We start from the raw sequence: 22,318 nt of genomic DNA on the forward strand, positions 1-22,318 counted from the left end.
TGGGGGGGTGTGTGACAACCATGGAGAGTCGATATGATCTAAGACATATAAAAATGAAAACCCGAATGGATTCAATTGGTTTTTGTTGTTGTATCTAAAAGTAAAGAGATCAAGATACATGATATCATTGTAATGACTCAAGGGACCACACACAGGCAGAGTAAAATGAAATGGACAAGGTCAAAAATAGTTCGAAGAGGTCGGCCGCTCTGCAGTAGCCTTTCTTATGAACCTATCCATCACAGAAACTACTAGGACCACTGGGTAACCAAACTAAAAGCAACCATTGTTCAACTGTTCTCATGCATCCTTCGCTGTTGATGAATAAAATCCAAGTGAGCCCCAGAGTGAGCGGGGCAGTCTACGAGAATGTACTGTTCTAAGATTGAATATTCCGGCAACTCAGGGGAGGATATTATAGCCCGGATCACATTGAGCAGATGGGTATATTTACAGTACTGTCCGGAGTAAGTAACCGGAGAGTATGAGCCAGTCTGAGGCTGTATACCCTACAAGACGAGATCAGGTTTCCTCATCACCTATGCATGGGCCAAGATCACTAAAAATTCATCAAAGGTTGTAGTGTCTTGAATCGAACTATACAAATCAAGTGGCTCTAGGACGCTTGATACACACCAATATGTGACAGAATAAAAATGCGCATGAAGAAAGAAGCTTCACAGAATGACAGTAATATCCAGGGTACATGAGGGGCGCAGTCCTTGCCCCTTCCACCATAGGGCCAGATTAGAGTTTCATAACTAGGAGAAAACAAGACCCTTTCTTATATTACCAAATGTTGCAAAGTATAAATCGGAAAAGTAACCAGTACGTGACACCCACGGCCGTTGGTCTGACGCCTTTGGCAGCTCCTTTGCTGCTCGCTTGACGTAAGTGGAACTGAGACCCATCACAGACTTCATGCCCAGCTGACCTTGATGCCCAAGAGTAGGAATAGCAGTTGAATAGCCATTGCCTGCCATGTGTTTCAGGATCTTACAAACAAGCTGCATGGCAATATCAGCCCCAAGCGTCCATGAGGCGTTCACGTAACCCATCACCATTGCTGCGTTCGGGAGATCCTGGAGCATAAGGCCATTCCACGTGTATTTTTCGGACGTATCCAGCCTCTCTCCTTGGATGTATATGGGGATGCCACCGAAGAATTGCATTCTTAAACCAGTCGCCGTGACGATAACATCGGCGTCGAGTCGTTTCCCAGACGCCAATTGAATCCCGCCTCCATCAACCATCTTAATCACCCCCGTCTCAACCTTCGCTTTTGTGGATCTTACGGCCCTGAAGAAGTCTCCGTCTGGGCAGGCACAGAGCCTTTGATCCCAAGGGTTGTAGCGAGGTACGAAATGGGGATCTAAAGGGACACTTGGTGGCAGTTGCGCCCTCATGCCCTTTTGCAGCATGGATCTCGCAGCGTTTGGGAAGGTATGACAAAAGCGATAGAACAACTGGGGAACCACCAGATACCACAGTCGACGGACATAGTACATCATTGACCTTGGTAATAGTCTGGCCCAGGTGGTGTTGAAGCGATCATTCGGGATGGAGGCAAGATAGGTAGGGCTGCGCTGCAACATCGTCACGGATTCAGAGTCCTCTGCGAGTGACGGTATAAGTGTCACTGCGGTCGCACCACTGCCAATAACTATAATTCTTTTGCCTAGGGCATCGAATTTGTCCGGCCAGAACTGGGGATGAATCACTTCCCCTTGGAAATTCTGTAGCCCAGGAATTGTGGCTTCCAAGGGGTTGTGGTAATCGTAGTAGCCGGTCGCAAATATTACAAAGCGAGCGCTTAGTGTTTCTGAAGTATCCCCGCTTTGTACGTCGAGGTTCCACTCATGACCGTCCCATTTGGCTGCCTTTACTCGATGATTGAGGCGGATATGCTGCTTGATGCCATATGCAGTAGCCGCATCGTCTAGATACCTCAAGATGTCCGCCCCTTCTGCGATGGGGTTCGATTGATTCCATGGAAACCACTTGAAACCAAAGGTGTACAGGTCAGAGTCTGATCGAATGCCGGGATAGCGGAAAAGATCCCAAGTGCCCCCGATGTTGTTCCGGGCCTCCAGGATGGCGACGCGGTAGTCAGGGAAGTCAGTCTGGAGACGATAGGCGGCATTGATGCCAGATATCCCCGCTCCGATAATGAGGACATCAAATGAAGTTGATAACATCTTGAAGAAAAGATAGGATATAAGTCGGATGAATGTATAATGTTGCTACATATCATACGTTGGGGTAGGGATATATATATGCAGAGATGCGGCGAAGGACTACAGTCAGGTGGATCAACACTAGTATGCCCCCCTTACCCTCCTACTAGTATTTTCCACCCCGAGGCCAATTACAAGATCTTCGGTTATCCGCATCATGGTCATGTACAACAAATTCCGACCTCATACTTCGTTAGTGGGGTGGTGCCGTTGAGATGGCTCTAGGTTTCCCCAGAGTGGTAAAAACCCTCCGCCTGGGCTCCACATGCAAAACGTAGAACTTAAACTTGCGAAGGATTATCCTAGGTTCGGCTCGGTGGTTCCAGGTTTATTTGATAAAAAAGTTGGAGTAGCGAGGCCTGCAAGAGCTATAAAAAGACCAACAGCGACCCATCGCCATGGCTCTTCATCACAGGAACCAACACTATTGCCTATCAAATAATCAATATGTCTGCCAATCATCTGCTACAGCTTTGTTTGGACAAGGCTCAAGCCCTCTTTTCCCAACTACCGCCTCATGCTCAGGACTATCTGTCGCGTCCATTTGTACGCAAGGCAATCGCGTTTGTGGCAGCTATTCAGTCGCTGAGAGTTGTCAACAGATACTTATCCCAAAGGGCACAGAACAACTGGGTCCACGCGCGCCCTTGGGATGCATCTAAGGAGTTGGTACTTCTGACGGGAGGAAGCAGTGGAATCGGGAAGCAGATAATGCAGGACTTGTCCAAGCTGAAAGTTAAGATTATCATTTTTGATGTTCAGGAACCCAAGTTTCCTTTGCGTGCGTGATCTTCAGCAACGGGTATCACTGAACATTCGCTAACGGACAATGTAGCATCGAATGTGTTTTTCTACAAGGTCAACCTTACATCTTCTGCCGAAATCAAAGAGGCAGCTACAACGGTACGGAGAGATCATGGTCATCCGACGGTTTTGATCAACAACGCCGGTGTTGGCTGTGCGGGAACCATCCTGGACGAACCGGAAGAGAAGATACGCCTGACCCTTGAGGTCAACGCTCTATCGCATTTCTGGACTGTGAAGGAGTTCTTGCCTAGTATGATCAAAAATGACCATGGCCACATCGTGAACATCGCCAGCTTGGCCAGCTTTGTAGCCATAGGAGAGTTGGCCGACTACGCTTGTTCGAAAGCTGGGGCGCTTGCCTTCCACGAAAGTTTGACCCAGGAGATCAAGCACTGGTATGGCTCAAGAAGAGTGCGCACAAGGTTAGTTCCCCCCCTCATATATCTGATTAAAAGCGGGCAGCCTCTAATAAAGGCCTATTAGTGTGATCCACCCGTTGTGGGTTCAGACACCCATGATCAATGACATCACCCAACACAGATCACGGTTTGGACAGCCAATTATGACACCTGAAAAGGTCTCCCAAGCAGTGGTGAAGCAGCTTGTGAACGGAAATGGGGGCCAGGTCGTTGTTCCCTCGTCTCACGGCTTCGCTTCCATGATCCGCGGGCTTCCGAACTGGATCCAGGAACTCTTGCGAGATAATGCCTCGCAAGGTTTGGTCAGATTGCGGCGCCTGGAGCAGGAGCTGGCGAACTCGTAAAGTTAGCAGGGTGCCATGAGTTGATTGGACTTGGGCAGGTGTTTTTTACCGTTTGTGCATGATGTCGATAATAACACGTGTCCGGGGTAGTTAACGAGTGCTCTATTTTATTGGCTGTCTCCGCATTCCGCTATCCCATAAATCGAAAAAACCCTCCGCCAGTGGAGAGGATCATCGGTCGCCACTTGATAGACCCATACGTAGCTCCAGGTCAGCCATTCTCAGGACTCAGACGGAAAACGAGCGGAGACTGCCAAGCTTTTCAACGTCTCCATCGTACCCGTTCGGATTCCGAAAGGCCTCGGCAACTCGGCTTCTTATATGGGAACTAGACTCCCCTTGCTCCACTCCGGCCTTACAGAGTCTAATCGTGATGGAAAGGAGGCTCATGATGCAGAAAAGAGCTTGCGATCAATGCTATAATAGAAAGAAGAGATGCTTGATACGCCCAGCTTCCTCCATATGCGTTCGGTGTGAGAAATCATCTCTTGCCTGCACCGTCTCCCGACAGCAACTACGTGGAGGGCGCCCGCCGAAACAAGGGCTTCCTGGGGTAGCGAAAGAGTCCCTCGCCGTATGGGACTATGCCCTATCTGCGGGTAGCCCTGAGGAGGAAGCTCGGGAGGAACCCCAGCTCGTAATCAAGTCCAGCTCAGTCAAGGAGTCCGGCGAGCGGTCTCCGGAGTCCACACATTTGGGTTTTCCTCGGCCCCTAGAGGTTGTGGATTTCTATCTTCTAAATGATATATATATGTTTGGATTCACGTTTGCAGAGGACTTCCAACGAGCTCTGGAATACTGCCACCTTCATTCCCCGGGCCTGCTGGATGAAATCTTCACTGCTATCACTAGCGGTCTCTCGTGGGCCCGTTTTGGCTTGCTCACTGCCGATCAAGTTGATGTGAGAAGCGGCGCTGCGTCCGTAGGGAAGCTCAGAAATGCGGTTATTGCACATACTCATGACGCACTCGCAGTTCTCATGTTGGGGCAGGCATTGGCTGCGTTTGATTCCCTGGTTACATCCACAGGAGCAATCTCAATTCTCCGATGCTCTTTGTACCTTGTTCTCCCATGGTATTCGGATATTGCTCGCAACCGATTTATGGAACCCATCGCGATCGCACCCATCTTGTGGGACACGGTATGGTGCCTGCTGCATCGTCAGGTACCGGTGATCCGACCGCTGTTCAACCGTGCGGGAATCGTCGATCGAGTGGCAGGTCTCTGTACATCGCTGCTCCCGATCCTCTACGATCTGTGTATCGTTAGTCATCGTCTGGCAGATGGATCCGCCCAGGAAACGATCCTTGAGGGCATTGAACACCAGATCCGGAGCTGGTCCCCTGATAGCCCTGGTACCTGTTTGGAAGCGTACAGCGAAATAGAGATATTATCAATGCGCACACAGGCAGTGATGTATCGAACTGCTGGTCTTCTTCTCATCCATCGACTCCGGTATCCGCTGACCGTTGAGGATGCGACCGCAACTGCCCTTGCCAATGATATCCTCGAAGCTAGAACCCAATTCTTTGCGAATGCTGGCACCGGTACTAAGTTACAAAATACCTCTTTCCCCCTGTTCCTTGCCCTTTTAGAAATTCCCATCTCGCTGGAAGGGCTCTGGGAGAGCTCGACATGGCTTCGGACTCGACCAGCCTGTGTGGATAGTTTGTTTGCCTTCAACCATTATTACTGGGCTCAGCGGCGTTCGGGATTCAAGGGCTCGCTGTTTGACCTCATAGAAAGCGGTCCCGAATTTGTTCCAAGTCCATGAAGCCCACCATCGCGATATGTACCAAACCATGATTCCGTCTTATGCCCTACCAATTCGCTTGAGGCATCCAGACCCAACGTCTCTGTGCACATATCCCTTGTGACTTGTAAAAACGAACATATCCAGTTTTTTCCAAAACAGATCGTTTCGACAATACATGTCAACGGGAACAGGGGCACTCTATACCTTTCCAAGCTCATTATACCCATGGGAATGCTGCGAATGCACTTTATATACCATGTATCGTGTTATATGGCAAGAATTCGAGCTTGGGCCTCATTGCTTCTCAAGACGAGGCATACTCTTCTGACATTCACATCCTGGACGTCTTGAGGGCCCATGCAGCTTAGTATGCCTCCGACACCTCAAGATAAAGCTCAAGCTTATGAAGAAGGCTGAAGGAGCTCCTACATGTCACTAGAGGGCCCAAAAGAAACGATCAAGCAGCCCTACTTCTTTAACAAAACAATCAAGGATACAGCGGCTAGGCTCAACTAAGGGCCACTTCATAACAATGTCAGCAGATGAGGCCCAAAGATATTCGATATATCATTTGAAGTCCACACTAAACCACCTGAGGGGTAAATTTAGAAATTTACAGACTGTAAATTGCAGCCAGTATCAGTATACTTGCGGAGCTTAGTATTATTCTTCTACTTATACTTATACAGAAGAAGATTGAAACACCTCGTTATCACTAGTAATGAAAGTCACATGAACCGGCATCCCTAGTGTGATTCTCACATTCTCGCCTCTTTTATATTGCCCATCCCTCATTCATCAGACCAGTATCTAATCTCCAATGACTGTAGCGGTGATGGAGAAGAAAAAGTCCCTTCCCATCGATAGAGTCGACGCTGAAACATGGAATCGCGATCTGATGGAAGCCTTCCGCCAGGCGCTGGAGAAGGACCCCGCAGCAGACCTTCTATCTATTGTCGGGACGAGATATATTAGTGCACATCGTGTTAATCAATTCACGGGTCTATCTGAGGCCAGTCGGCTTAACTTTAAAACCGTTTATTGTCTCCAAGATCAGGTACATTCCCAACCCGAAATCAACTTGCGCGATGCTTTCCCCGCGGACTACGATCGCCAGTACAGATGGGCCAAGCCAAAGGAAGAAGACAAGTCCCCACCAATGCAGCAGCCAGAACCGCCGCGCGACTCGCTTCGCGAAAGGCTTGAAGCTGTAAACACTGCTAGCATCATCTACCCACTATCTGCCCAGGCGTTGGCGCTCGCCAATCAACATCTTGCGGCGGATGATTCTTCTGAGAAAGTACCCCTTTCAGTTGCTCTGAAAGACCTGATCTTGAAGTCTGACAGACTTTTCGAACTAAGGATTAGAACTGGTGCTGTTGTTAGATGCAGTGACGATATTGTTATCAAGATCTTTCCCAGCAATCGAGATCTTACTGAGTACCATAATCTCCAGTATCTCGCTGAAAATGCCCCCGATTTACCAATTCCTAAGCCTCATGGCCTCATCATGCTTGGTAATATCGGTGCCATGTTTATGTCATATGTTCCAGGGATCGCCTTGCACTAGGTATGGTCACGCTTATCCCATGAAGGTAAACTATCCATACAAAAACAGCTGGGCGATATATTCTCTCGCCTCAGAAGATTACACCAGGAAGACGGAACTGAACTTGAGGGCGTACGCGGAGAAGGAGTCAAAGACTACCGCATTATGGAAACTCTCGCGTACAAAGGCATAACCACAGCTAGGGGTTTTGACGAGCTGCAGTTCTCGGCAAGGCATCGCGCCAGTCCTTCCTACGTCAAGTTACTTCGGCCTTTCTTGGATGAAGACAGCAAATCCCTAGAAGGTTCCGTATTTAGCCATGGTGATTTGAAGAAATCCAACATCGTGGTGCAAGAAGACCCAGGGAATGCCGACTTTTACATGGTCACCGGGGCTATCGACTGGGAGGACGGTGGTTTCTACCCTGAGTACTACGAGTCTACCAAGTTGTCTAATGTACAAGGCATCATGTCTGACGACGATTGGTACCCCTATGCGCCACACTGCATCTCCCCCTTACGGTTTCCTGTACGCTGGCTAGTTGACCGACTCTGGGGCACTCTTTTATGGAGTTGGAGGAACTGACATAGCGCGATGAAATCGCGGAAAGACTGTGTCAATTGAGCAAGATACAGAACATTTAACGAGATATGCACTGACCATTTAAACAATTTCATGAACGTTCTTCCCCCTTATCTCTGGCTTTCAGTAATAATAGTCCTTCTAACCCAAACTTTACGGCCACGACTCGTGTTTCGCTGCGACCGCCTCCTTGTTCCTGATATAACCTGCTTCCGTTGCGTCGATAATGAATACATCCTTGAACCAGTCTAAGATATCGAGGACTCTAGCTTTTGTTGAGGGCCTCATGTGATAACCTGCTGTTGCATGGTCTGGCGAGGCAAGGTTGCTTGATTGTAGTGGGGTGAGACCGAAAAGTATTTTTCCAGGTAAGGAGATGAAGTGATGTTATTTCGTCTATGTTGATACTGTACTTGCCCAAATTTCCCATTTCCAGAGGGGCTTGTCATACCAAAGTCTCCTGGAATGCTGCCAGAATAGCATTCTGCTATTGCGGGTCTACAAGGATTGGCACATTTAAACATATTTGAGGATTTTGTTGAATAGCTCCTTCAGCATTGTGGTAGATGGCTATACCTTGAAGTCTATTCTTGTTATGATGAACCCAATTCAAGAATTCTTTGTAGAGCTTAAAGTAGTAGAGCTTAAAGTATCTGTGATACAAAATTAGCAGACCTATATAGATATTAATTGAAAAGAATTCCTTGAATAGAGTCTAGATGTTATGGGGACAAGAAGAGCAAGCAAACAAGGTCATTCTCGACTCGACATACAAACATTAAATTTGAAGAAGAATCAAGATATACGCATAATATATCGTGGGGTATATACTACATTAACTCAGCACTGATAATCGTCTTCATCAGAACAGTTTTCATAAACGGAGGGACCGATATGAGTAGACAATGCTCTTTTCCACTCTGTTCCACGTTTTCTAGAATGAATATGGTTCTATGAGAGACCTCAGCGGGCGGTGCTGGCAGTCGTGAAGACTGGACAAGCGGGCAGGAGAATGAAGCTGTTGCAAATCCTCACGCTGTGCAATGTCATTTTAGGATAGAACACGAGAGAAAGTACACTTCAGATGATTTTATGTCTCGAGGACTTGTCCGTGTCCGTTGTATTGGCCAGATCCAATACATTAACTACTCATCATTGAGCTTAGAGGCAATGATTTGTTTCCACAAAACAACTCATTTAGTACTAGATGTATCTGATACTAATATCGAGGAGTGGTCACCAACACAACAGACCAGCGTCGTACTATCTATCGCTATGGCATTGAATATGATTATTGAGTAGGATAGTATGCTTAGAAACTAGCGAAAGAAAGTGTAAAGGAAACATGAAAGAAAACATTTGCAATGAAGGAACCCATGGGCTCCGCAACTCAGGACACAGAAGGGGGGCTATGGTTGAGGGTTAGCAATATTTTTGAAAGATATTAGTGACTCAAACAATCCAAGGTGCGCAGGAACATACGAATTGAATGACTTTGACACGATTCCGAGATCAATGATATTGATTTGTCTGCTGTCTTCCAGGATGACCCGACAACAGCTCGCATGTGCTAGTTCTGCTCAGCGGGGCTGTCGGAACAATGTCCATGAGCAAACTGATGGATGACGGTGGTGGAAAGAGCTGGTGAGGAATATAGATCGCATTCGCCGCCCCCTTCAACATACGACCATGCCTGACATCCCTTGACTCTCTCACAGTACTGTCCACAGGCTGTGGCGTTGAGCAATCCGTACTTGAAGGCGATGGGTGCCCCATTGAATGATGCAACTCGTTGTAAGTCAGCTCCGAGAGACAGTCAGCCGATGCTGTCGCCAGAGTCAAAGAGCACAAGATGGCTGCTAGGTGTCGAAGCGAAGTTGTGAACAACATTCTCAAGACAGATAGGTTTCTGGGGCAGTATGGGGGAATGGAAGAAGGAAAAAGGGAACCGGAATAGACAGAAAGGAACGAAAACTGTCGACAACTATGTAGGGTCTTGTCAAGTATATTTTCAGATCCCACCTGTTGCCTACTGCTAGCTAGCTAGAGCGTTGGAGAGGCAATCAAACCCTACTACGGCGGAACGAACGGAAATTACCTTGAACTATTGGCAGGCACTAAAAGCTACAATGCTACCCTGCTGGAGTTGATGTTTCACTTCCATTTACCTTAGCGACTTGAACTAAAGAGATGGTTCCGGGGCCGGCTCGCTTGGCACCGCCCACATACTCCATATTCCGGTCAGCCGTGGGAGATTAAAATGAGCCTCCTTCCTGTACGAGGCAACATATTTCAACTGCTCTTGGTCTCATCGCCTAACTTGGGACTGAATAGGGATTATTAACGGATACTCTCATCTCTCATTACCGAAAATATTCCGTCCATTTTCAGATCCATAGCGAAAGCAAAAGAAATGGGTACCGATCCATTCGGCCGACTTCCCTGGTTTGTCCTGCGAAGGATCCTATCAAACCTTCCCAGTCTACCAGCGCTGCATAGCCTCTGCAAGGCGTCACCGGATATTGCGGGATTTTTACACCAGAATAATGATCTTTTTGCCCTGATCGTGGATGCGATTATCGACAATCCGGTCCGCGAAAGGGGGCTGGCGCCACATGTTCAGGATATCATACGACTCATTATCCTCGTCTGGACTCCAATGCAGGAACTAGATACGGATATCCTTGGCATTTTACATTACGTTCAAGAGCGTCGCCTTGGATACCCTTCTAATCTCAAGACAACATCTCCGTCAACACCCTCGGCTATTCTATATCGCTCCTTCGCCTAATACCTCGACTGCGATGTCTTATCCACGCATATTTCCATTCTACAATCAAAAGGTGCCTCCAGCTGCAGCTAGAGCATTTGCCTCGCAAAACCTTATTTTACTCTACACGCCCGGTACTTGATCTCAGCCGACGTCCCCAGCGTGGTATTCCATACACCCCTGTTGATATTGGCCCACCGACATGGGTTGAGGAGCAAAGGCTACTCAGTAGTTTCTTATGTATTGTTCTTTTTTATGAGCTGCGGGAAAAATATGTTGAATGTTCTCTGGCCATCGAAGACGGTGAGACTGTCAGCGCTTTGTTGGACAACAATGTGGAAATGTTTTGGAGGAAAGTCCTCTGGGAGCGCTCTGCCGAAGGCCAGGAGGAGCAGATAGCAACTCTTCTTCACTGGCTAGATCAACAGGCGGACGGACGTGAAAATATATATTCCTGGTTGCTATCTGCCAAGGTTTCGGAGGATTATAGCCATTGTTGTCAATGCTATACAACTGTGATAACTGCGCAAATGGACATCTCAGATATTATGGACAACGACCTGAACAACAGGCGATCGTCCAGGGGTATGCGGTGTTTATGGTCGTGTAAATACGATCCTAGATCGCCCCTCAAAGGCCTCAGTCTGTCGGTCTTTCGTCCATATGGCCTTGTATTCTGGGATGGTGCCAGAATGGACGCCCTGGGCTTTCCAAGTAGATTGATTTCACACCGAATATGGTTCGCGTGGTCCTCTATATTCACCAAAGAGGATTGGGAGGAACTGCTAAGACGGCAGTCCGCTATTGAAGCAGGTGCTCAATTCCAAGACTAAGAATCAGATCTATTATACATTTTCCTAGTGTTCCATGAAAATGTCCAAAGGGCTGCTTCCAAATTACAAATACTTCTTACACTCTATTCACCGTACTCTACCGCATCGAGTACAAAATGCTGCACTGAAATTGATGTCCTTTTTAGCCATACACGGAGGTAGAAACAACTGGATTCTCAAGGCAACTAATTCAATCGAAAATGTAATTCTAGCATCTAGATACAAAATCAACCCTCTGTGGTTCTAATAAACCGCAGATAATGTTACCCCCTGTTTAATCGTTTTGTTCAGCGGGGTCAATCTTAAAGTACAGCATCGCTTCGCCATCCGCTCCAAATACCGTAATTGAGGAAACTGTCAGAAGACCTAGTTGGGCCTTATGTTGAGTCAACAGCCAGCCAATACCACGACCATTCGGACAGTAGAGCAGCGCATAGTACTCATCAGAGCCTGGCCGGAAGGTTCTCCCGTTCTTCTGCATTGGCGAATACTTCTCCCAGTCGTCGAAGTTATCTGCCTCACCAACGGCTTGCCGCATAGTACTCAACGACTGTTCGTTGATGACTATACTTTGAAACATATGCCGCAATCCCCCGGGAGCACCCTTGGTAAATCTCTCCCGGAGGAGAAATGTCACATCGGACCACTGCCTTAGGGGCACAACATCTTCCATGGGTGTTCCTTTTCTCTTCGCATGCTCCTGGCTGATAGCATTGTCCACCACAACCAGTCCGGCATCTGCATTGAACAGACTCTTATATTCCAGTCCAGATTCCTAAAGGCTGTCAGTAGGTGATAACAATAATCAAGAATGGGAAGACTGCCTACCTCATATGCTTTACTGTCAATGGTTACGGGTAGTGATTGATCAACTTTTATCATCTTGATTTGGTTTGCATCAAAGTTTAGTTCCTCGTAGATGTCCTCCAGAAGCCCATGGGCCATTGCTTCCTGCGGGTCTCTCGATTTGTCCAACTCCCATCCGCTTTTTATCAAGTCCCCATGGTTTGTCCAGGGTGTTCAGCAAATACACCAGTTGGTTGATAATGACGAGATATCTATTGGGAGGGAGCACCTTGGCCTCCGCTTTCACTCATACCAAGTCAACTTTAGCCACTGCCATGATGAAAATGAATTAGAACTTATCAAAGACATGACGACTTGCTCAGATTCACTAATGGGCAGGGTAGGCCAGGCAGGGATGGGACCTAGGCGAGAACAGTGAATCCCGAGGACTGTGATATCGACTGCTCTCCAATAAGTTCCCGTAAACACAGAGTATCGATGGACAATCCAGTCAGCAGTCAGTAGTCCCTCTTCCTTCTCGTTACTCGCTCCCAGAATGCCAATCGAAATTGTCCCACTTTTCAGAATCATCATAGTTCCCATTCACGGTATACAGGACCATAGCTATGTCCCTAATAAGAGTTACTTGAGCTTTAAAACAACACCTACAAATTACTCAACACTCACCTTTCCCGGCGAATTTATGAAAATACCAGCTTATTGTATCAATATTCAAGACACAAAGAAATAGGAAAAGCAAATGTGTACTATCTCTACAACATCCGCACGTGATCGCTAGATACAACAAGCATTAGGGTGCGGGGAGTCATGTGAATTGAAAAGAGTGCCTGGGGACCCCAATTGTGGCTGCCTGAGTTAAAACTTAACAGTGACGCGTTCCTGATAATTCCCACCGGATCCACCACCAAGCGAACGGAACGTGAAGGATTTATGCGCAGGATAATCTTACTTTCCTCCCAATTGCTCTGATTTCTATCCAAGCTTTCCCTATCTAGATTGCAATGGATTCCCATACTCCACGCGAAACCGACCGGTTACTAGGAAACGATGCCGATTCTGATACTCCACTCCAAAAATATCGTCGCCACAGACTTATCAACCATCTTACCTCAGACATAAATCCTAACCATGGGGACCTTATTCTTCTATTTTGCTACGTGATCACTGGGCTGCTCGATAGCTCTGCTGTCTTTGTCTGGGGCTCTTTCGTGAGCATGCAGACCGGCAACACTGTCTACCTCGGACTCGGTCTCATGGGAGCCGATGAGAGCACTCGCTGGCTCAGAGCATTAACTTCAATCGCCAGTTTTTGTGTGGGCTCATTCTGCTTTGCCTCTTTTCACCGACGGTTCTCTCCTCGCAGGCGCTGGGTGCTCTGTCTTTCATTTACCATCCAGATGCTCTGCGTAGCCACAGCTGCTACGATTGTGACCACCCACCAAACTTCTAGGGACTCCCCTCTAACCTGGAAGGTTATTGTTCCACTGATGCTGGTGGCTTTTCAGAGTAGTGGTCAGGCAGTGACAAGTCGCGCCCTGCAGTTCAATGGTCTCACTAGCGTGGTGTTGACAAGTGTGTATTGCGACTTATTCTCTAGCCCAGAGCTTCCCCCCTTGTCGATGTTACATGGAGTGGAAAACAGGCGACGTGGCGGGGCAGTGGTGTGTCTCCTGCTTGGGACGATGCTGGGGGGTCTGTGGGCCAGGAGCCCGGCTGGACTAATGGGGGCGTTTTGGACCGCAGTTTTGTGCAAGGCTTGTATTGCTGTTGCCTGGTTGGTTTGGCGGGGGCAACCAACGGAGAGCATGGAGGATGATGGGCTGGACCAATGATATTCATGTTATTAGTTAGCGATATCTAATGCCAAGGGGCTGTCCTATCATATCTCACGCCCCTGAGGATATTCCAACTCAGCCCTACTGTAGGGCTGACCCGGGGCCCCCCTTGGGTCCACTTCTCCTGCGCAAATTATTATGAAAGCTCTAGCCTTGCCTTGGCTTATAATCTTGGCGTAGGGAGGAAATAGAAATAGAATGAAACTATTCATTGACTGTCAGGATGAAGCAGATCGGTTTCTTCGAACGTTAACGGTAAAGCTGTTATGTGCAGTTTTCTCCTTTGGACTCCTTGGGATGGCTCGAGGTAGGCTACATGGCTTTTCTACAAGAGTACCGTTTGACAAATTCCAGGACTGGATGAAGGCCTCATATCGACCACAGTGGCCCAACCGTCCTTTATTCATGAGTTCCACCTTGAGGATGCCGACCTCAGCGCATCGGAGAAAGCCAACCGGCTCTCCAATATAACCTCTATGGTCCATATCGGAAGTATCCCTGGAGCAGTATTGGCTTTTATTATGTGCGAACACGTCGGGATGCTCTGGACCATGCGACAGCTGTGTATTATGTGGGCAGCTGGCGTAATCATTGTTATTACAGCTGCGGGGAGTATTGGTCAGGTCTATGCTGGTCGCTTCATCATGGGGTTAGGGATTGGACAAGCCGGGGTCGTCGTACCCATCTATCTCTCTGAGGTGGCTACCCCGTCGCTCCGAGGACTTATGGTCTGCACATTTGCTACGTCTGAGTACATGGGGATTATGATAGGGGTTAGCATTCTCTCATCATTCACGATAGACTCGACTACGGTGACTAACCGGGATCAATCTAGTATTTTTCAAGCTGGGGAACGACCATGCACATCTCCAACAACAGCTCAAAGCAATGGATAATCCCACAGTCTATCCAGATTTTAGTTTCTGGCATGCTTCTGCTTTCGTCGTTCTTCTGTGAGGAGAGTCCCCGATATCTATGTAAAGCCGGGCGCTTTGCCGACGGTACCCAGGCCCTAAGTCGGCTGTGGAATATACCAATACACGACCCACGCATTCAGCACGAATTCGAAGGCATTCTTAATCAAATGGGAGACACACCAGTAGGGACGAGCATCCAGCGCTTGGGCAGGGCTCTAAAGCAACTTATCACAGACAAATCCAATCTATCAAGATTGGCATTTTTGGCGATCACTCAGGTCCTGAGCCAGTGGTCTGGTGCCACTTCCGTTACCAGTGAGTGTTGAGGCCGGATAAAATAAATGAACAATAACCAACTATTGTGCAGCCTATGCCCCGAAGCTCTTCTCACTTCTCGGGGAGACGGGCCAGTCCCAGAAGCTCCTGTGCACCGCCATTTTAGGTGCCGTCAAATTTGTTGCGTCGCTTATATGCACAGTGTTTCTGATTGACTATACCGGACGAAAACGCCCTCTGATTACAGGAATTATCATTCAATTCATAGCTATGTTCTACATTGCCATCTATCTAACCGTCGCATTGCCATCCACCCACCCCATTAGTTCAAATTCAGAGCACAATGCAGCCATCGTTGCCATCGTCTGTCTCTATCTCACGGGTGTGGGCTGGGCCCTGGGGTGGAACTCGATTCAGTACCTTATAAACGCGGAGATTCTCCCACTATCTGTGAGAACAGTAGGGTCCAGTGCACTCATGTGCTTCCATTTTGCCAATCGATATGGTCTGTCTAAGGTACAGTTCTTTAGCGCTGGAACCGCATGTAGATCGCTAACATAACCTTAGGCAGTTCCGTCCATGTTGCTCGACCATGCACTACAGCCTGAGGGGACATTCTGGCTCTTTGCTGCGGTTACAATATTGGGCTTAGTATGGGTTTATTTTCGACTCCCAGAGACCGCTAGGCGGAATCTTGAGGAGGCGAACATACTGATCTCATGAACTGTAGGCCATGGCTCCTCTGTTTTCCCTTAGATACTACGAATGATATGCTAGGCATCAAGGTATAACATCATCTTTTGGATAGAGATAGACTAGATCCGACGGTGCTCAAGAAACCTATTAGGAGTGTGGAAATCATAGTTCACAAGATTACAAACAAAATATCACGAAGCCAAATGAGTGACGAGATGAACAAAGTCCAGAAAAACCGAAAGTCGCAATCTCCCACAACTTGACCAATTACTTGTGCCCACCAAGCAGAATCATATCCCAGCATAAGTGCTCAACCTATGCCCGAGGGCTGTAAGCAACACTCAGTAGCGACAGAACCCCTTCTTCATGCCCTGCTCCCTCACTCACCATGCTTCTAGCAGTCCTTGTCGTGCTCCTCCTTCTTGGGCCACTTGGGCCATTCGGGCCATCCTCCCTTCTTTTCATGCTCCTCTTCCTTCTTCCACTCTCCCTTTTCCTTTTCCTTGTGTTCCTTCTCCTCCCTCTCCAACTCTTCCTTCTTCTGTCTTTCTTTCTCTTCCTTTTCCAATTGCTCATGTTGCTTTTCCTCCTTCTCATGCTTCTCCCAATCCTTCTCTCTCTGTTCCTTTTGCCGCTCTCTCTCTTCATGCTCTGCCTTCTCGTGCTTTTGTCGTTCCAGTTCAGCCTTCTCCTTCTCCTGTCGTGCCTTCTCCTTTTCCCATTTCTCCCTCTCTTGCCTCTCGCGTTCCTGCCTCTCCTCTCTGCTTCTCTTTCTCTATCCTTTCCTTCTCGTGTCTCTCCCTTTCCTTGGCTTCCCGTTCGTACTTTTCTTTCTCCCACCTCTCCCTGGCCTCCTTCTCCTTCCTTTCTTTCTCATACCTCTCCCTCTCTACTTTCTCGTGCTCCTCTCTTTCTCTTTGTTCCACCTCCTTTTCCCACTTCTCATGTCCATCATGCCCGTCCTTTCCGTCATGCCCATCGTGTCCGTCATACCCGTCCTTTCCGTCGTGTCCATCATGTCCATCATGCCCGTCCTTTCCATCCTTTCCGTCATGGCCGTCATACTCGCCATGTCCGTCCTTTCCGTCATGTCCATAGTATCCATCGTCTCCATCGTGCCCATCGTGTCCGTCCTTTCCGTCATGCCCGTCCTTATCCCACCATTCCCCGCCTCCTCGCCTCCACTTGTCTTTCTTCTCCTTCTCATGGCCTTCAAGCTTAGGCCAGTATTTCTCGTCCGGATACAGAAGTTTCTCGATATCCTTTACATTCCAGCCATCGACGCCCTCAAACGCCTTGTGCAGTCTCTCCCGCTCCTCCTTGGGGAAGCGGTCATGGAACTCCTTGATCTGCTTGGGGCTGAGAGGCCAGAAGGCCTTGACCTTCAGCTCACCGTCGAACTCCCGCAAGACGCCATCGTGTCCGAGATGAACCTGCCCTTGTGGTCGGGGGGTAGTTTGCAGACCTCGTAATCGGGCTCCTTGCCTGAGACGTCCTGTGCTGGGGTTAGATAGATGTAGATCGTAGAGCTGAGGGGGAGTGACTTACGGTGGGAGCCGCGATGGCACCGCCGAGGAGAAGGAGGATCAGGAAGGCAGGGAGCTTCATCTTGGGATGACTTTGAGGGCTGGTCCGGAGTTACTTTGGAGGGTTGAGAGGATGCGGTTGTTGGTGATGGATTTGGTCTCGATGGAGGGGGGAGAAGGGGGCTATTTATCTTCCAGATCGAGTGTATGTGTTGATACCTGGTCAGGGACTTGCTGGGCAGCTCCGTGGTCTCAATTACGCGTTCAGAGCAGCTGTTTTGGCAACGGATTATCTTGTGATTTGTAGAGCATAGGTTCCCCTGTATACATGTTTGGGTAGCTTTCAGTTCGAACGCGTTAGACATGGCGGATGCATGTTGGTCCAGATCAGGATGTGACGCGATGCAATGTTAGCCACCCCTTCGGATAATATACCCAGATATGAAGCTATGTTGTCTCTCTACCGTCTGACAGGAACAGCCTACACTACTATACTCTATTGTAGACACTGTAATGTGCAGGCCGATATCACCACCGGTATCTACAAGACTATAACATATCGCCCCAAACCCCCAATCCTAAAGATCGCCATCCCCCACAAAACAACAGTTCGCAACCTGCCAAAACCCTCATTAGAGACCCTTACCACTCTAACACTGACCCCCAAGAACTCTTTACGTAACTCATCCCAGACAATCCCTTCATATGCAGAGGGCCTGAGCTCCTGTCCGGAAACACAATACCTCGTACAACTAGGAAGTAGGGCTTAGGTTTCGGCCTCGGGAGAGAAACAACCCGATCGCAATGGATGGTGTTCCTTGCCCGTGTACGCGGACTCTCGGGCTTGGCCGTGGACTGGTTCATGAACGCCGTGAGATTGCCACGAACACGATGACGCATGCTTATCGGACTAGGCAGATCTTAAAGTGGTTTCGTAAGTTCTTAATCTGGCTTACTGCGCCAATCGGGGGGATCGGTTCTGGACTGGTCCGGAATACGTATTACCAGGGAAGTTGGATGTAGATCTCGCAGGGAGGGGTTCTGCCCTGATACGGTGGTTTTTATTTGGAAATACATTACGTGGATGAGGAAGATCTGGATCTACCAGTACTTGGATCCAGGTCTACATCAGCTCACCTGAGATTTTCCTTACCACGTCTTACCTTTTCCTCATCATCGATCGCGTATTTGTAACCAAGCTTCGCATAGAGCTCCTCCAAGCTCTTCTCATCCTCTATTATCCATTCCCCCGCGAAGATCAGGTCGCGCCCCGAGTCTTCACGGTACAAAAATGGTTCTTCATAACCATTTGACCTATAAAGCATGTAGCTTGCTTGGTGCATACCTAACTCGGTGGGTTCCTCCTCTGCGAATGGAGTATACCCTTCATCACCCGCGTATTGGAAACGCTGGCGGTGCGGCAGGTCTTGGAAAGATTTGAAATAATCGTGCCATCGTTTGTCGTAGGTTGCGTAGCGACTTCGCCGTGTTCCAGTACGGGTCGTGTAACTATCCAGATCCAGGTAGGCCATTTCTTTATCAGCTGTTTCCTTGATATCCCAGACGATGGCGCAGACGTATAAGCTGAGTTCGGTGAGAGTGTTGCGGTGACTGAGGATCCAGTCTAGCTAGGAGTCGTGGACGAAAGTACATCTGGTCAATTGGAGAATCCTCAATCGTGGGAAATGTACACCACGGAGATCAAGCTTTGGGTAGTAGCCCCAGAAATTTTCCTGGCCGAGGCCGAGCTCTTCTAGATTTTGGAGAGCGGGCTTCAGCCAGAAGGACGGGATCGCGGAAAAGAAACGCTGGGTTTCGTCTGTCTATTAGCAGCAGGTTAGCCTATGGTAGGTAGCGATGAAACGTGAGTACAAACGTGTGCAGAAGACTCTGGGTCGCTGCTGCTATAATGGGCGAGGTCTAGGCGGAGCGAACGCAGATTCTTTAGGACATTCTGGATTTTCTCTCTCCGCCACGTCGGGGTTGGGCTCGTTCACATCCTGGAAGTTTTGAAAGATGAGTTCCCGTGGCGGTTCAGGCAGCGCTGCAATCCCCGACATGAACTCATTGATCACGACTGAGCGGCATTCCAGCATCTTAGACAAATCCCAACGTCCAACACTCCCCGGGAAGCGAAGTGCCACGCTCTGGAGTCGTGGAAGCCCCTTAAGACGATGGAACAGCTCTAGGCATTTGCGAAAGGGTTTCTCTTCATGCTCATCTGGGATCCCATAGGGGAACTTGAGCCTATGATAACCTAAAAACTGGGTGCATATGTTAGTTTCCTTGCCCAAAGGATGTACAGGGAAGGGAAACTAACGCCAAAGAGGATCCGCAGGTTGAAAAAGACCTTTTTCACATGTTTCCACAACCATGCTCAACGACCTTGGTAAAATGGTCGCAGCTCCTCTCTGGTGGTACAACTTCCCAGCATTCAAAAAACTGTGGTTTGCTGATCTCGTTTAGGGAACAGCATACGAGGCGTACCTCTTCGAGCTCGTCTGGATCTATGTAACGGATGATCCGGTAGAGAATCTCAATGGGAAGTGATGTGAGGCTCGGAATTGCGCTGTGTACGCCGTATACTCAGTCTAGATCTACTAGACTTGTACTGTGTATTTTCGGATACCCAGCAGGCCTGCCTGGGACCTGATTTGGCACTACTAGGTGGCGTGGCGATCGCAGAACATGTATTCTGCCTTTAAATTCACCAGTCGCTCCTTGCAATTCGTAGTAGTATACAGAGCTATGTGCGTTTGGTAAAGTGCTTGCTGAGTGTTGCAGGAGGGACAGTAGTTTAGAAGCATTGAATGTAGCGGGAAATATTAAAAATATTAAACAATGCCTTACCCTCAAGGTGTCCACGCCCCGATAAGATAACGTCGGCAAAACATCGGTCCGGTCGACATTTTCAACAGCGATGAAAGTGAAAAGCCGACAGCATCAAACCAACAGCCGCCTGCTAATGATTTAATGATTGCCATATACCTTGTTTAATCGCATCTTCCTCCTCCCTATACCCCAAGTCCGCATCTCTATTAATTATCCTCCGTCGAAATGGGTGTCCAAAAGAAAACCCGCAAGTTCGCCCAGGTACGCAATTCCAACCGCCGTATCAAACCCACCAGAAAATCACCAAAACTAATCCCAAACATGAAACCAGGTCAAACGGGCGATCAAAAAGCACGATGACCGCGCCAAGAAAGACAACAACGCCCCAAAGCAAGACAAGGCCAAGGGCGACGAGGTCGTCCGGGCGATTCCCCAAGCTCCGTCGAATATGTTCTTCGCCGCCAACACGGCCCTCGGACCCCCCTACCATGTGCTGGTGGATACCAACTTTGTGTCGCACTCTATTCGCGCGAAGACGGATATGCTGAAATCTATGATGGACCTGTGCGTTGCGATGCTACCATACGGTGGTTGCGGTGGCGATGGCTGATTCTCGATAGGCTATATGCGAAGTGTATCCCGACGTTTACGGATTGTACGATTGCGGAATTAGAGAAGTTGGGCGATAAGTTCCGGTTGGCGCTGAGGGTGGCTAAGGATCCGAGATGGGCGCGCGTGCGGTGTGATCACCCCGGTACATATGCGGATGACTGTTTAGTTGATCGGGTGAGTTTTGGATCGTTCGTAAGCTATAGGATGACATGGTCTAACTGAGTCGAAGATCACAAAACACAGAATCTACATCGTGGCGACGAACGATAAGGACCTCGTTCGCCGGATTCGCAAGATTCCCGGTGTGCCGATTATGAAGGTCGCAAGAGCGAAATACGTGATTGAGAGGCTGCCTGACCACTTTGAGTGAGCATGTGCAAGGGTCTAGAAGATCTCGTGTTGACAACTACGGATTCCACATCTGGTTGGGACGGTCGGACCAGAGGATTGCAAATCCGACTCCAATCCTGCGATATCGGCAGATCCTTATCGGCGGAATCCATCATCAATCCAATACCGCCGCGGACTCGCTTGGATTATCTGCGGAGGAGCGGTTTCAGGACTCAGCTACGGAGGACACTGAATGTAACTAGCAAGGCTGTATACGACTTCAATGATGATAATTTGATACCATTGGTATACCCAGAGTGGAGATGGTCAAAATACGCCAGCAAGATGACTCAACTGCGGCATTTTCTCATAGATCTAGACTCGATTAAAGATATAAATACCCCATCAATGTATATGCGGGGTCAGCCTTATCCTTTACCCAAGACAGATTTATATACACCTCCCTCAATTGACAATCCAATTTAATCCATTTCACCAAACAATCTCCCTAAATCAAAATGCCCGAAAAAGAAACAATCGTAGTAATCGGGTACGTCCTTTCACCATTAATCTATACCAACCTCCACAACCCAAAACCAGCTCTCCAAATCTAACTCCCAAACAAAAGCGCCGGGGTAATCGGCCTCACAACAGCTCTCCGTATCCAAGAAACGCTCAATCGCAACCAATCCATCCACCTCATTGCGCGCGACTTCCCCAACACCACGTCCCTAAACTACGCCTCCCCATGGGCAGGCGCACACTACCGACCGGTACCTGGTTCCACGCCGCAGGCCGTCCGCGAAGAAACCCAAGCCAAAGAAACCTACCGCTACCTCAAACAGCTGGCCTCAAGCGACGTCTCCTCGGGCGTAGCAGTGGTAGAAGGGATCGAGCACCTCGAGAACCCGCCGGCAGAATATCTGGACGAACAGAGCGTCCGAGAAAGCTACGGCCATCTGGACGGGTTCCGGCGCCTGGGGAGAGACGAATGTCCCGCGGGTGTGAGATGGGGCGTTCGATACGATACGGTCGCGATTAACTCGCCGGTATACTGTGCGTATCTATTGCGGAAGTTTGTTCTGGGGGGTGGAGTTGCTAGGGAATATACGGTGATTGATCCGAAGGAGGCGTTTTATCTAGCCCCGAATGTGAAGACGGTGGTGAATTGTTCAGGGCTGGGGTTTGGG

General features: G+C 48.7%; 8 protein-coding genes across 8 annotated transcripts; 5 read left to right on the forward strand and 3 right to left on the reverse strand.

The window, feature by feature from the left end:
• Positions 1-761: 761 nt before the first annotated feature.
• On the reverse strand, positions 762-2,198 carry ANOM_004927 (flavin-containing monooxygenase; the record flags this gene model as incomplete). The annotated part of the gene is made up of 1 exon (XM_015550184.1): positions 762-2,198. One exon carries the CDS (start codon positions 2,196-2,198, stop codon positions 762-764), a length of 1,437 nt encoding a protein of 478 aa, XP_015407768.1.
• Positions 2,199-2,684: 486 nt separating this feature from the next.
• On the forward strand, positions 2,685-5,581 carry ANOM_004928 (uncharacterized protein; the record flags this gene model as incomplete). The annotated part of the gene is made up of 5 exons (XM_015550185.1): positions 2,685-3,018; positions 3,073-3,466; positions 3,585-3,803; positions 4,023-4,177; positions 4,260-5,581. The coding sequence occupies 5 exons, from the start codon at positions 2,685-2,687 to the stop codon at positions 5,579-5,581; spliced, it is 2,424 nt and encodes an 807-aa protein (XP_015407763.1).
• Positions 5,582-6,383: 802 nt separating this feature from the next.
• On the forward strand, positions 6,384-7,697 carry ANOM_004929 (uncharacterized protein; the record flags this gene model as incomplete). Its single annotated transcript, XM_015550186.1, has 2 exons — positions 6,384-7,080; positions 7,159-7,697. The coding sequence occupies 2 exons, from the start codon at positions 6,384-6,386 to the stop codon at positions 7,695-7,697; spliced, it is 1,236 nt and encodes a 411-aa protein (XP_015407764.1).
• A 2,410-nt stretch (positions 7,698-10,107) lies between these two features.
• On the forward strand, positions 10,108-10,485 carry ANOM_004930 (uncharacterized protein; the record flags this gene model as incomplete). The annotated part of the gene is made up of 1 exon (XM_015550187.1): positions 10,108-10,485. One exon carries the CDS (start codon positions 10,108-10,110, stop codon positions 10,483-10,485), a length of 378 nt encoding a protein of 125 aa, XP_015407752.1.
• Positions 10,486-11,571: 1,086 nt separating this feature from the next.
• Positions 11,572-12,242, reverse strand: ANOM_004931 (uncharacterized protein; the record flags this gene model as incomplete). Its single annotated transcript, XM_015550188.1, has 2 exons — positions 11,572-12,072; positions 12,126-12,242. 2 exons carry the CDS (start codon positions 12,240-12,242, stop codon positions 11,572-11,574), a joined length of 618 nt encoding a protein of 205 aa, XP_015407751.1.
• Positions 12,243-13,105: 863 nt separating this feature from the next.
• On the forward strand, positions 13,106-15,855 carry ANOM_004932 (quinate permease; the record flags this gene model as incomplete). The annotated part of the gene is made up of 6 exons (XM_015550189.1): positions 13,106-13,676; positions 14,169-14,246; positions 14,294-14,712; positions 14,775-15,171; positions 15,224-15,648; positions 15,700-15,855. The coding sequence occupies 6 exons, from the start codon at positions 13,106-13,108 to the stop codon at positions 15,853-15,855; spliced, it is 2,046 nt and encodes a 681-aa protein (XP_015407750.1).
• Positions 15,856-18,517: 2,662 nt separating this feature from the next.
• Positions 18,518-19,922, reverse strand: ANOM_004933 (uncharacterized protein; the record flags this gene model as incomplete). The annotated part of the gene is made up of 4 exons (XM_015550190.1): positions 18,518-18,982; positions 19,046-19,177; positions 19,331-19,601; positions 19,714-19,922. Coding segments are annotated over 4 exons (1,077 nt in total), but the record flags the coding sequence as incomplete, so codon positions are not given.
• A 442-nt stretch (positions 19,923-20,364) lies between these two features.
• Positions 20,365-22,183, forward strand: ANOM_004934 (rRNA-processing FCF1 family protein; the record flags this gene model as incomplete). The annotated part of the gene is made up of 5 exons (XM_015550191.1): positions 20,365-20,447; positions 20,518-20,750; positions 20,807-20,972; positions 21,028-21,164; positions 21,757-22,183. Coding segments are annotated over exons 1-5 (999 nt in total), but the record flags the coding sequence as incomplete, so codon positions are not given.
• Positions 22,184-22,318: the final 135 nt, after the last annotated feature.

The sequence above is a fragment of the Aspergillus nomiae genome (genome assembly GCF_001204775.2).
Source record: "Aspergillus nomiae NRRL 13137 chromosome Unknown contig00101, whole genome shotgun sequence".
Classification (NCBI taxonomy): Eukaryota; Fungi; Ascomycota; class Eurotiomycetes; order Eurotiales; family Aspergillaceae; genus Aspergillus; species Aspergillus nomiae.